Source organism: Anarhichas minor, unplaced genomic scaffold (genome assembly GCF_050575085.1).
Source record: "Anarhichas minor isolate MPS153535 unplaced genomic scaffold, ASM5057508v1 ptg000003l, whole genome shotgun sequence".
Lineage (NCBI taxonomy): Eukaryota > Metazoa > Chordata > Actinopteri > Perciformes > Anarhichadidae > Anarhichas > Anarhichas minor.
This window is the reverse complement of record NW_027466449.1, coordinates 9,782,306-9,797,182: the sequence shown is the minus strand read 5'-3', so window position 1 is coordinate 9,797,182 and position 14,877 is coordinate 9,782,306. Positions and strand designations below refer to the sequence as shown.

Below are 14,877 nucleotides of genomic sequence, written 5' to 3'. Positions count from 1 at the left end.
AGTAGTTCCCTGACCGGGAATCGAACCCGGGCCGCGGCGGTGAGAGCGCCGAATCCTAACCACTAGACCACCAGGGACACACATGCGCCATGCATCATAGTGGAAAGTAAACACTCAACACAATACTGACGTCTTTATTATCCAAATTTTCAGTTTTGATTTAACAATACGTCTGTACATGATTTACTTGTAACAGTATTTCGTTTATGTTGCTACTTTACGTTTAAGTAGAGACCTGAGTATTTCTCCGACCTCTGGATTATTATCTAAATATTAAAAGGGTTTTCTTTCATCCACACCAGTGTGTCTCTCTCGACTCTCTAACTATTTGATAGTCACGTGACGTCATATAGTTCTAGGAAGTAATAGACGGTACGGTTGTCGTGGCCGAGTGGTTAAGGCGATTGACTAGAAATCAATTGGGGTCTCCCCGCGCAGGTTCGAATCCTGCCGACAACGTCAAGAAGTTTTGTCCACCATTATAGTAACAAAGTAGAGTCACTAATCAGATCGGTGGACTGTAAATCACATATAAGGTTTACCTACAAACGACACAGTATGATATTTATTTATATGTTTTACTGTTTTGAAAATAATGTAGGGAGACAGATCTTACATTTTGATTGTCACACTGACTCTGTAGGCTTGTTGTTGTGCATGTGACAATAAATAACTTGAAACTGGGATGGCAAAAGATGATTTTCTACACAAATAACAAAGATAAACTTGACATGTATGTAGCCCTCTATCTAAGCCTACTATATTGAATTTTCAGTTTGGTGCAATTTATGGATTTGACCACAAGGGGGAGCTCCTCGTACGGTGCTTAGTGCTCATGTCTCTGTAGTTAGTCAACTGTAATAAAGTCACTGAATTTTGGTGAATTTCAGGGAAACATGGAAACTAAAACGGAAGTTTGAATCACACAAATTAGATATATTGCATTATAAAAAAGAAAAGGAAATTACAAAATAAAATACATTACATTTGAAATACAAAAGAACAACCCAAACTTTGTGAGTCATCTTGTTTTAAAAAAAAAAAAGTATTATTTTTATTATTTTATTTTTCAGAATTTGTAAAAAAAATGCTTTTTTTTCGTTGCACTATAATTTGAAACACTGTTATTACACTGATAAAATATGATGAATATATATCATTGAAAAATTGTGTGCGACACAATACTTACACACACAATACACGATACTTAATCACATTCATTGACGAGTTGGAAAAAGATCTTCAAAAAAAGTTGTTAAATGAAATAAAGCGGCACCTACAATCCTGATGACGGGAAATACATTTAATTTTATAAATCATAGCCTCCTGCAGTTTAATGTATTACCCTTCCATCTCTTTTGGAAACGTATAAAAGAATGATTTTTAAGCTCTGACCTTTGGTACTACTTATTTCTGTAGTTCATTATTTGTCGTCACTGTTTTATACGCCCCGCCCCCTTGACTGCTTCGTCACCAACCCCGTGCTATAAAGTCGCGAGCTGACCGATGCAGTCAACAAGAAGCCTCGCTGACATCCTGTCGGACCTTGGAGGTTACACTCACCCAACTCTTATGTTCCAATGGGTCCCGTCGCCTAGCGTTTACTGCCCCAGCCTCGCCAGACTGAGTTGAATTGGGTGCTACGGAACATCGAGCACGTTTGGGTCCCTAAAGAGGTACGTTGAGGGTATCCCCGGGTTATAAAATGGTGCTAACACAGTATTCTGGTGCCGGTGAGGAGGAGACAAGTTTGCATTCCTGAAAGCCGTTGATGGCAGAAATCTCCTTTGGTTTCAGTAACAAACCTACTTGGATAGTCTTATGAAAATGTCGTGTTTTGGGTTAAAATGTACCCTTTCTGGCTGGTGGGGCGAGCTACTGCTAGCTTGTCATAACAGCATCTGTCACAGAGTCTTTGTTGTGTTTATTTCTATAACCTAGAATAATAAACGTTATGTATGTCGTCCTTTTGTCGTTATATATGTTGTTTCATTCACAGAATACCAAAGGTCATGTTACCGGTGGTGTTGACTCATAAACTGTTGTAACTGACATCGTTGAAGTGAACAGACTGTTGAGATTTTGTTTTTGTCTTCGTTGGAGACAAAATGTCCCCGTTACCAGAGATAAAGGGTCCATCTTTACGATGTGTTATCTTATTCCCTTTAAGACAGCCTTTTATGTAGCAACCCGTCCTTCTTAAATGATGGTTTTATTATACTGTTTATTTATTTTTCATGGTACAGAATAACGTCAAAATGTCGGTTTGGTGCAGTGACCATCTCATGTAAACAAGACCCTGCAAAACATGGGGTGACGTCATTACATGAAGGATGTGAACCAGCAAAAAAAAAAAAAACCTTCTGGTTTTCTACATTATGTATTTTTGCACGTGAGACAGGAGCAGTTTTGATATACACTTTATTTGTGTTCATGTTCCTGTTCGAATCCTCCGTGTTTTGTTTGTTTTTCTGCATAACAGCTGGAGTCCAGGATGTTTTTCTATGATTTCTTTTGTCACATTTTCTGGTATATATTCAGTGTTGAAAGGATTAGTTTACTAATTGATAAATCAATCATCTGTTTAAGACATTTATCAAGCAAAACTGTGAAACACATGCCTGTTAGTGGTTTCTTACATGTTATATGAACGATTTAGGAACCATTCATTAGTTGCAGCCTTGTATAGTATTACATGGTTATAAGTTTAATTTATTTGACATTTTACAACACAGGGAATGAAATGATGTAACTACTATATATATATATATATATATATATCTATATATATATATCTATATCTCTCTCATAATACATTATGTTTGTTAGATCTGAAAGGATTAGGTAATAAATCAGATAGTATATTGATAGAAAAAAAATTTACATTAATTTTATTGGTAAATAAATATTTTTAAAGCACAAATACCAAAAAAATCTGTGATTCTATGAGTGTAAATGCATATCTTTGGATTTTGGACTGTTGGTTGGACAAAACATTTGAATGACAGCCATTTTTCACTACTTTCTGGCGTTTATAGACCTAACAACTACTTGATCATTGGCACATACATCTATGATGAAATGACAGTAGCTTGGTAATAATAAATATTATTTGAAGCTCCTGTTATGGAATCCTCATCATTTCTGTCTTGGATCCCTTTGTGGGCACTTGTCTTTAAAAGGAGTATTGAAAGATGTCTCAAATCCTTTGCTGAGTAATGTATCCCAGCCAGTTGTGATCATACTGTTGTTTTCCCTCTCCAGGTTTCCATCAAGCACAGCATACAGCGACCAACTACAGTAGAATGGCATCCATTCCAGCAGGCGGTTCTCTCGTGGCGACCACTGACTACTACCGAAGTGAGTCTCTCTCCTTTATATTCCCTTGTCACACCAGTGCACAGAGTCAAACTGACCTCTTGTCCCTTTACACAAGACTATACTGGAGATGAGGCATCATTAAATGGCTTGACGTTTAGATGTAATGAGTCATCTTGTTTTTTTTTCTGATTTAAAAGATGACTAGTAAGTATGGGCTGTGCTCAGGGTAAAATAGTCATGTCTCAGGGTGAATCAATGGTTTAATACTTGTAGCATAAGTAACCTATTCCTTGTTTGTCGTGACTCATTAATCGAGTTCTACTGAGTTTTAATGCTGACCAGTCATTTCCTGCGTATCACAAATATTAGATTTATAGGTAAAATAGACAGATATACAGGCTGATAACAAGACAATTGATTTGAATCCCTCCGTCACCCCTCTCATTTTAAGGGAACAGATAGATATTACATCAAGGTCTTCTGATCCATAAAATCTTTACTTGTTACCTTTCACCTTTTCAGTTTGGTTGACTATGACTTAATCAACAATTTGCTCAGCGCTCTTTCTGCTGATTCTCTCCTCCTGCAGGGCGCATCGGTTCTACATCCAGTAGCAGCTCGTGTGGCAGTTCGGAGTACAGTGGAGAGGTCATCCCTCACCATCCAGGTGTGTGTTTGTATCCATGAAACAGAAACAAACATAGAAGATTCAAGTCTTTATGCTAAAGAAAACCTCAGATATTCACTGTCAGTGTGGAAAAGCCTCCATAGGAAGTTAAAACTCAGTTTTCAGAAATTGAGTCAGGAAATTACGCAAGACAACTTGCGTGTACTCCGGAAAAATTAGTCATTTAAATGGTTTTGTTGTTTTGAGAGAACACTGTGTTCAACACCTTCAGGAATTGTGTGTCTGTAACAGATTCAGATGTTTCTGTCTGTTAGAGCAACTGGTCAACGTCCTGTGTGCATTTTGTGCAACAGTTTCAAAAGATGGTGACGTTACTCAATAATATCGCAGGCAGAGCTTCAGTTTCAGGCACCTCGAGGATCGCTGTGGTGAAGTCATAACCACTGTTTCCTCAGAGCGACTATGGTTGAGTCATCCTGAAAAACACCCGGTCTGATCTCGCTTTTTCCTATCCAGCAGAAACATGCTTTTCAGTCCTGTATTAGCCAAGATTAAGGGATTTCTTTACTCCCATTCAGTTCTCTGGTTAGAATTCAGATGTCAGTATTAACAGAAGAATCATTCAGCCCCCTGGTACACCCTTAGGTCCGGTTAAAATCTGCTGACTTCACCAGTAATCCTGGATCAGCGTTTCAGTGCAGCTTGACTGTGAAAACCACTGAGTCAGTTTTTTAATGGTGTCAGGGCGCTGACATTTTCACACAGATACACTTCACAGTGCTGGAAACGAATGTAGGTGAAAGGGGAAGTGTGTGTGTGTACACAAAGACAGTGGAATGCACATGCCTTGCATTATTAAACAAAGAAACAAACAGGGAAACGATATGATGTTAGACTGTATAGTATTACATTGTGGTACTTAATTACAGGGTTTACATTGTTAGCAGGGTGTTATAACACCCCCCCTGAAGGGGGAAAGCTGAGTCATGTCTCCCCTTTGGAGTGTAGCTGATGAAACACACACTCAACTCAAACACACACACTCTACACACTCACATTGGGTCGCTGTAATGTTCAGTCTGCTGTCATCCACTCTGTCCCGGGGTGTTAAAATGTCAAATGAATACACAAAATGACACAAACTCCACAGTGAGAAAGTTGAATTAAATGGACAGTAGGCGCTGTGTTACCTGTATAAACCCATGTCTTCATTATCTGCCTCCACAGGACTCCCCAAGCAGGACTCAGGACATTGGTGGTCCAGTTTCTTCTTTGGGAAGCAGCAGGGGATGACCCCACTGACTGAGGAGGCACAGCAGAAGTAAGTATAAGTCAGCTTTGTACATTTTGTTAAATAAAGCTGCCACTGATCCAACCTGGCAGGGGTCAGAGTTAGTGGTTCGATGTGTAGGGTGTGTTGTCCTTTAACCACAAGGTTGTCAGTTCTCTCTCTTTCTCCTACTATCCACATGTCTGAGTGCTCTTGGGTTGATTTCCGGTTTGTCCGGTGTACGAGCTTAAACTGGTTGAACTGGCATTTGTCATTATGTCATCTAACTTATTACATTAGTGATAAACAATATGACAACATGTTGAACATAATAGTATGTTTGTTTTTGAACTCACTAAAAGAGCCATTAGTGTCAGACAGGTTCTGGAATTAAAAATGCTTTTCTAAGATGTGGGAAAATTTTATAAAACCTCAAATAATCACAACACTGTCACTCCATCCATAATGTAGATTATTCAATCAGTCCTGGTTTGGTTGCAGGCTATGACTTGTCCCTGTGTAAATTAATCACACTGGTCACACCTTTTCTATTATACAGTATCAAGAATAGCTTTTCACTCTCTCTCTCTCTCTGTCTCAGGGCGGGGGTCCAAGTCCAAGGTGCAGTGACTAATGGTCAGATCACCTGCGTTGCCCGAGAGATGGTGATGCAACGCCAGGTGAGTGAGAGCAGCGACGCAGGGAGCCCCGCCTCCTCCTGATCCTGATCCTCACTCTGATCCATGTTGCTCCTCAGATGGGGGGGTGGGTTGAACCAATGACCAACGCTAGGTGACGGGAGGATGTCCCGTTTACCTTATTAGTTTTTTTTTAATATTATTTGTTGTAGTTATAGGGCTGCCTTATTTGTTTGTGTTTCTGTAACCTTGTGTTTTTTTTTGTTTTTTTATTGAGGACCATGAGAAAAATAGAAATTTAAAATAAATACAAAAAACAAGAATATGATGCAACTGATAAACTCTTTTGTGTTTGTTTTTTAACATTTGTACTGTGTTTGTAATACTGTGTTGCATAAACACTCTGTTGTGCATACAAATCAACATGCCGTTGTTAAACATTTTTCACTTTTGTCACCCTGTGATTTCAAATGCAATAAAGTAGACTCTTGCAGCCTAATGTTCTGTGTCAGGTTCACGTCTTTGCTCTTCTCACACACAACATATCGAGCAGACATGTGCCTTCAACACACAACAACTTAAAAATAAGTTGTTTAAAAAAAAAAAAAAATACTAGAAGTATAGTTTGAACACATACAGTATAGCTTTCTCTGAAGTTTTAAAAACATGATTTTAACTCTTTTAAAAAAATAATTTATTAAAGCAAGTGACATGTCCATAGCAGTTGGTTGAAATAGCCCTATAAGGACCAGGAGGTGAAGGAGTCGGTGTTTGCCAGCAGCGGTTCATTTGTTTTGTACAGGGCTATTCCAGGAACAGAGTAAACACCACTTCACATCCTCCAACCGCCTGTGAACCCAGAGTCATGCGTTGTGTAACTGTTTGCTCATTGTCTAAACACCCACTACATCTGGAAACTGAGTCCAGTTGTCTCTAAGGATTAAAAAAACAAAACATTCCTGCACAAACTGGGCTCAGCTCCCCCCACCAGATTGTTTCAACCTCTGTTTTTTTGCTTCTGAAGTTTCAATCAAATTTGAAATGGCAACATTCTTTGGATGCGTCTTTGCTTTCAAACATTTCTCACACTTTAGGAGTTTGCCTTGACACTAAATTTACTTTCAAAATAATTGTATATCTAGAGAGAGTAAAGAAACATAACTTTAGAACCCAACACATCTGGGAGATCCGTGAAAATGCCAATCATCCAGTGGGGGAAGAGATAGAAGTAGCAATACAACTCTGTAGAAATTAAAGTTAAAGTTTTACATTTAAAACTCCCCTTAAGTTAAAGCAGAATGTACTCAAAGTACTAAAGTACTTGTTGGGCAGAATGGTCCCTTTTTAGAGAGTTATATTATTATATATCATATAATCGTAATATTTTTCCGAATGCTTTAACACATAAGCAGTTTTTCAATGGTACAGCTGGTGGAGTTGGATCTAATTTTAACTATATATATGCTGTTGGATTGTTTAGTCTGTAACAAAGTATAATATCTTGGAAAAATATTTCATGTTTTGTTAGTACAATCATAATCTGTAAAGTAACTAAAACTGTAGATAAATATAGTTGAGTGAAAAGTACAATATTACCCTCTGAGATATAATGGAGTAGAACTATAGAGTAGCACAACATTATAATACTTACGTAAAATACAAGTACCTCAAAATTGTACTTAAGATGCCTACAGTACTTGAGTAAATGTACCGCAGCGGCCATACATAGTATATGCATATTACGAACATTACGAATCGATCCTACTACGAGCCACTGCATGTCCCGCCCTCCTCTGTCTCTGATTGGCTCAACCTGATATTCTTACCCTAACACTAACCAATCTCCTTCCCCGTGCCGAAACCTAACCAATCCAACCAATGAGGACAACGAGTACTAGCCAATCATTGGCACCTTTAACAAGGCGGGGTATTTAAACGCGTCAAATCGCCGTCTTCTGAATTTGCCTGTTGCACACCTGCTGCATATGTTAATTAAGGTTAGCTCACAGTTACAGTTGTAAACACCCTTTTTATGACGACGACTGCCCATGTAGTATCATAAACAAATAATAGAATATTTTAGTTGCTGCTACTGACGTTTAGCTAACGAGCTAACACCCATAGACTGTAAAGCCGGAAGTGGGAGTTTCCAGTCCTGCTGTTTGAGACCACCATGAATAATCTCCCCAGATGTCCGAGAGATGCTTCACTTTACAATGGTAGGAGCTGCTGCAGCATATGTTAGTGTTTTTGTGTGCGTGCATGTCTTGATTCAATTTTTTGTTTACCTGCTTGGCTAATCTCAATAAGCGTTGACGTTCATGTCTTTTGGTTGTGGTTGGTGTTTTGGTATCTGCAGGCTGAAATGCTGCTACTTTCTATCTATTTATCTGTGGGAGGCATATTTGCATTGTCACTCATTTATTTAGGGCGAAAGTGCCAGAGCCCAATGGTACATTTGACTCTGCTGCTAAACAGCATGACTCCCTTTGAAAACATTGACACAGATCATCATCTTTAAGATACGCCTTTATTTTGAAATTCCCATGGCAAGTTTGTATTACCATTTCTGTTCAACCACACCAGTTTCATACAGAGTAATATAATTGTCAAATCACACGTTATTGTGAGTTTATATTTAAATGTAACTGATTGTGTTAAATATGATATTGTCTCATATTGATCGCAGGACCCTGAATTGATCGAATCAAAATTGTATTGTGGCAGACTTTGTGATATTGGCATATAGTGTAACAATGGATATAATATTGTATCGTGATGAAACTTGTGATTTACACAGCTAGTGTTTCATATTTCATGATACTATATTAATAACTTTTTATGACCCAGATATTCTGGCTGCATTACTGTAAAACAAGTAATGTATTTATTGCCAATTCCACGTTCAGTTTTTTAAAAGTATAGCCTTTCTGTTTATGTGTTTACTTGGGTGTTGAACTGCTGCTTACAATTGCCTTCACAATGGCAATGGTCGTTATATTCACAGGTGTAAATAAAGCAGAATTTAATTTAATTAATATACCCGTCTATACAATAAACTCCTCACTGCATCCCTTTTATAATCATTGGCTGAGTTAACTCCAATAAAACAGTGTTATGGTCAACAAGTTTCTGATTAAATGTATATTCAAATCCTACGAGCAGTGGTCATCACATGCACACAGTAAGGGTGATAACGATGCAGAAAGAAAACCCCTACTAACTTAAGCATATTCTGTTTCCCAAAATTACAAATCCACAAACCCACTTTATCTTCTGACAAGTTCTATCTTCTATACAAGTTATCCTGACATGCAGATAAACATTTCCCTGCTGACTGTAGTGCAGCCAAAATCCTGACGTATCGATTTTCCAATTTGACTGTGAAATGGGTTTGTGTAAACACCGCTGTCCTCTATTCCCCCCCTTCGGCCTCTGTTTGTCTGTATGAAACAGAGGAAAGACAAACAATACTGCAAAGTGGCACCTCTGCAGGACAGTGTTGAAAGGTTGAAGGTTTGTTCTGTGGCTCGTTTGAAGAGCGGAGCGGCCGCTCGTCCTCCAACGCTGCAGTTTTTTCCCGGGTCACCGGGTGCTTGGAGGGTCATCGAAAAGTGTGAGAGAAGTCTGGATCTTCGTCTGGATCTTCTTCACTTGTTGTCAGACTCCCCTCCCTGTTTCTCTGTTCCACAACATCTGTTCTTCCTTTGACTCCCTGGTTGTAGTGCTGGGCGATGGTTGAAAACTGTATCATGATAATATTAAGAATATCAATTAATAAGGAAGTTATGTTTTAAGTTTGGTTTGTTTGTTTTGTTTGTCAGGATTAGGGAAAAAACTACTGGCCAGATTTTCATGAAGCTTCATGTCAGGGTGTAGCATGCGGGCCAAGGAAAAACTCACAATATTTTGGAGCGGATCAGACTCAGACACGCATTATTTCTCATTGGCCAAACGGCCTTTAGCAGAGGTTTGTGCCCTCAGAGGGTCCCTTTAGATAGCCTAGTTTTTTTATTTTTATTGATTAGTCTGTAAAATGTAAAAAAGTGAAAAGTTCAGTCGGACCAAGGTGATGTAATTGTGTGTTGTTTCCAACCAACAGTGCAAAACCAAACACATTCAAATTCCAATCATACAAAACAGAAAAGCAGCACATCCTGAAAGTTCATGAATGATAATTCTGTGTATCCAGTTTTCTCAGTTTCCTGAATACAGGACTCGAGGATGTTGAGAATTTGGTGGTTCAAGTCTGATGTGGTTTTGATATTTAGGGACATTTTAGTTGTTTAAGGAACAGATTCTGATCCTACAGTGGCTATAATCAATATGTTTCATATTAATCACATACTTCTATGTGAAAAGGTTTTTTACACCTGAATATGTCTGTTTTAACTCTTGGATTATTCAACAGTTTGAGCCTCTTGTTTGCACATTCTGCTGTTTACTAATTTTTTTTTTGCAAGACCTTGGAAGGCAAACCAGCATAATAATCCTACAGAGATTAATATGGAAGATAATCGATCCGTGATCCGTACGGATCACCCCTCACGGTTCGGCACACGCGTGAATCACAGATTAATTACACAGTTTACCTTCGGGATCTCCAAAAGTTATATTTGCTCCCTTTTGTGCTGATCCGATTTTTGATCCGATCCGTGACTCTGATCCGTGATATGATCCGAAACCGTGAGTTACAATAGCACACTACATCCCCGTCCCAGCCTTGATAAATGATTATCAAGTTGCCAGTTAAGTTTCTGTCGATCGACTATTGATTTAGTTGACTAATCATTGCAGCTCTAAATTTATATTAGCTGTGCTTACATACTTAACCGCTCTGAGATAAATGCTATTGGTGCAGCTGTAGCCTACGTGACGAGATATTCCCTGTCACTGTCATCAGTGATGACAGGCTTCCTTCTCCCATATTAAAAAAAACACCACTTAAAGCCAAATTTAAATGCAGGTCTGTGAATTGTGGCAGGGCATCATAATATATATTTCATTATCTTCAGTTCATTTATGTAGCGACTGGAGTCAAATTGACCCGCTGCAAACAATCTTACAAAACACAAACTGAATTTTCACAGTACTCTGAAATGATCCTTTGTGAGGCTCAGTTTTCCTCATTACATTTACATTGCTCACCATTTGAACCACTTTGCTTCATTATAGAGCCGCAAGTAAGTTGTCTTTGCCCAAATCCAACTTTGTGACAATACAAACTTTTGACTCCACTTGAGGCCTCCAATTTCCACTTCATTTCCACTTCATCCTTTGATAGTAAATGTTGAAATTAAATGCCTTTTTACTTGGAAATCGTCCCCTTGTCTGAGCTCGTCTGTTCAACTCAGGCTGTCAAATCCTGAGCAGCCAAGAGGCCTCAGAAATGGGGACGTTAAGGGGACCTGCTTTTTAAAACTTCCTTTCAGTCTATGAACAATGAGGTGCGCTTGTTTCCTTCTACTTGACGCCCCGGTCAGCAGTGTTGGTTGGTTTGGAGGTGGAGAAGTGAAGAGAAGAAGAGCCCAGGACAATGTTGACCCATAATCCTTTGGTGCCGATGCCACCTGGGAATCCTGGGAAGAGAGAAACCAAAGAGTTGAATCGTAAAACAATTTAGAAATATATTTTTGTAAGGCAATCCACCTGTAAGATATATCCTTAATGGGTTTAAAAAACTATTATGTAGGAATCTACCGTTCTGTTTTATAGTAGGGTGAAAGCGTTGCAAACTGGGGAACTAAGTATCAGATTCTCTCCTTCGGTCTCGTTCTCACATCCCTATCCCTCCTTGTCTTTTTAAATATCTGTTCTGCTTTCGGGTTCCTGATTATTTTTGAGACTGATACCGCTGACATTGATCACTGTAGTTTATTTTGAGGGAATCCCACATGTTAAACGTCCTGCTGCTATAAATGAACCCAGAGCAAGCAACCAAATAGGTATCGTCATCCCCGGCTGACAAATACACTCTTGATCTCTCGCATTTAATAAAAACTACAGTCCCCAGTTGTCTTAGGAATCTCTTTTTAGAGAGGAAAAGTTCTATTTGTGGTCCCTTTTTGATTGATTTATGTCTTCAGTAAAAGAGAGTGAGCTTGGCGCTGAGAGCTATAGATGCAGTAAGGAAGTCTGAAGGTGATGAGAGAGACATACTACCACTTGATTCAATTTACTGCATATCAACCTACTTACTCAGTGTACAGCCATGTCTTCGTACATATAGGAGTGCTTGTATTTAGTCTATTTGCTTGTAGACCTACTTACTCATTTACACACCAGGGCCAGAAAAGTCTTTTAAAAGTTCAGGAGATGTCTTTTAAAGAGGTCAAACCCTCACTGGTAGTCTAACTATAAAGCAAGGAACGTCTGTCTGTCTGTCTGTCTGTCTGTCTGTCGGCTGGTATGTCCTTCACAAATCTCAAGAAGCGTCCATCATGATCTACTTCATACTGTGTCTGTGTGTAGAGTTTTACCTGGAGGCGTGGCCATGTTGACCCACAGGGTGACGTGTCTCTGATTGTGTCTGATGGAGTCGTTCTGACAGCTGAACATTTCGTCAACAGGCTTCATCTGCTCCGGGCCAGGGTGCAAGTCTGAGAACGAGAGAGACAGACGCATGTACTCAGTATGAGTCATATTATTATTCTACTCTACGCCGTTTACATACACCACACCTTGCTCACTTTGCTGCTTCTAATCACACCACTAAGTCATACTTAACATGTGTTTGTGTCTTTAATTGCACTTGTATAGTTTCTATTTTTACTTATTCTTATTTTAGTTTCTATTAGTCTTATTTATTTACTTCCTCTATCTGTAATTATATTGTCTTTGCTGCTCCAACAACCAAATTTCCCCTCTGGGGATCAATAAAGGCTTACCTTAATAATCATCACAAATTTAAAAGAATACTCATTAATCAATGCATTTTTCTTTGAATGTAGTATTAATCACATCTATGCTGTCATTGACTTAACCTCCTGTGAGGAACTAAGTTAATCTTATCATACTTAAACATCAGCATGGTTTTCATAATGTGTGTTTTGTTTCTCTGGGTGAGTCTTGACTTGCTTGAGTGTTCTGGGCACTCACGCAGACCCACCACATGTTTCAGAAACGCGCTGAAAGGGAACGATTTTCCTCAAGTTTGAGCTTTTGTAAAGATGTTTAAAGATCCGACAGTGTCAGATTGTGTTGGTATCAGCACGTCTCGGCTCACAGACATCTGTCGGACTCAATTTACGTTCTTGTTTTCTTTTGAACTCCATTCCTGCCTCCACTCCAGATACAATGGAGGCAACATATTTATATTTATCTTATTGTGGTGCTGAGAGTATTTAAATATGAAAACAGTCCTGTTATGGAAACAGCAGCCTCAGCATAAACTATAGCAGCTACTAACAACTATTTTTTGTCATTTATTAATGTGCAAATTATTTTAAGAATTTTCCAATCAATCATTTGATCCATAAAATAGTTAAAGAAATGTCCTCGAGCCTATTGTGACGTCTTCAAATTGCTTGCTTTGCAATTATGGTTGAAATTAATGAATTTATAAAAAATACTGCAACAACTAATGATAATTATCATTATATTCATTTTGTCAATAATTATTTTTTTTTACATTTATTTGCTTATTTTTTTGGTTAATACATTTTGAAAAAAGTGAAATCTTCCCATCATAAGTTCTTCAAATTGAACAGTAAGATCACTAATACTATTACACATTTAATTTAGATTTTCTGCTCGGATCAAATTGGTTGTAGCTACAGTAGAAAATGTTCTAAGTATTCAACCAGATAACATCCCAGTTAAGACAAACAGGGTGTTGTTTTCAGAGTTCAGCCAGCAGGGCCAAAGGTAAAAATGGGTTTAGAAGGCAGTGTTGTTTTCCAAAATAACCCATGTCTATCCTTCAGTATGTTGCGACCTTTACCCTGCATGAAGGAAACACACACATCAGGCTTTAAAAATAGTGTTTACTCTGTGTGCCTTCATGCGTGCGGGCCTACTTTTGTAGAAGTGGTTGCGGGCGAGCAGACAGGCTGGAGAGTTGACGCTGGTCATGGTGTGTCAGATGTGCGAAGTCACTCACCTACAGGTTTAACGAGAGAGAGAGAGAGAGAGAGAGAGAGAGAGGAAGATCATGACTCAGGTCTAAATTGAAGTTCAGCAGATGATTCAGCTGTTCATCAGGTTTAAGGTGAACAATCGTCTACAAATCAAAGTGAAAACAATGACAGAAACAAAGAAAGAGAGAAGCTTTTTCATTTGTCATCATTACAAACTACAGTTGTGTCTTTTGAATAAGCCATACGTCATAATCCTGACATGCATTAGAAAAGCTCTTGATTTTTGAGTCTTGTGTTGACAGACTGATGGATGGATGTATATTAGTGTTGTAACGGACCAGTTGATCCATACTTATCTCTCCTTCCCCACGGTTTGACATGCATGTGAACTGTTAAATTACTAGTTACAGCTACATTTCATTGTGCCGTCCTGTATTGTATAATGACAACAAAGCTGAATCTTGTAGGCCACAGTAGTTTCTACTCGACAGTATCAGCACATAGTGTTGAATTGGGAAACAACCTGGGTGCCTGGAGATACTGTGGTAAAGTGTTGTTATAGAAAACAGAAGATGCACTGGTGAGTTAGCGTGATCATAGAGAGAAGAGGGCGCCACCTACAGGAACTAAAAACTGCACCAACAGAGAGTCTAAAGTAATATCGTCAGAGGGAGACGTGGAGGAAAGAAAGAAGGTAAATACTGAGCTGAGTTGAATGTCCAAATAAGCAAACATTATTCCAATAAACCCAAGGACAGTTTGTACTATCACCCGATGCTGCTATTATTAGAGCGTGCGTGTGTGTGTGTGTGTGTGTGTGTGACCATCACTTTTCTGTTTTTTGTGCTGATCTTATCACAAGGGAACAACGAGGGGAGATAAAACGAAAAACATGAGTCTCTCTGTAAAATCCCCCCGTTTTAATTCCACATACTGTAGTTG

General features: G+C 38.7%; 1 protein-coding gene and 2 non-coding genes across 3 annotated transcripts; 2 read left to right on the top strand and 1 right to left on the bottom strand.

The window, feature by feature from the left end:
- Positions 1 to 5: 5 nt before the first annotated feature.
- Positions 6 to 77, bottom strand: trnae-cuc (transfer RNA glutamic acid (anticodon CUC)). Its single transcript has one exon. It is a non-coding gene; the product is annotated as a tRNA-Glu (tRNA).
- A 300-nt stretch (positions 78 to 377) lies between these two features.
- trnas-aga (transfer RNA serine (anticodon AGA)) lies at positions 378 to 459 on the top strand. Its single transcript has one exon. It is a non-coding gene; the product is annotated as a tRNA-Ser (tRNA).
- Positions 460 to 1,507: 1,048 nt separating this feature from the next.
- ppdpfb (pancreatic progenitor cell differentiation and proliferation factor b) lies at positions 1,508 to 6,356 on the top strand. The gene is made up of 5 exons (XM_076097085.1): positions 1,508 to 1,676; positions 3,265 to 3,360; positions 3,911 to 3,988; positions 5,177 to 5,270; positions 5,821 to 6,356. Exons 2-5 carry the CDS (start codon positions 3,306 to 3,308, stop codon positions 5,939 to 5,941), a joined length of 348 nt encoding a protein of 115 aa, XP_075953200.1. The 5' UTR covers positions 1,508 to 1,676; positions 3,265 to 3,305; the 3' UTR covers positions 5,942 to 6,356.
- Positions 6,357 to 14,877: the final 8,521 nt, after the last annotated feature.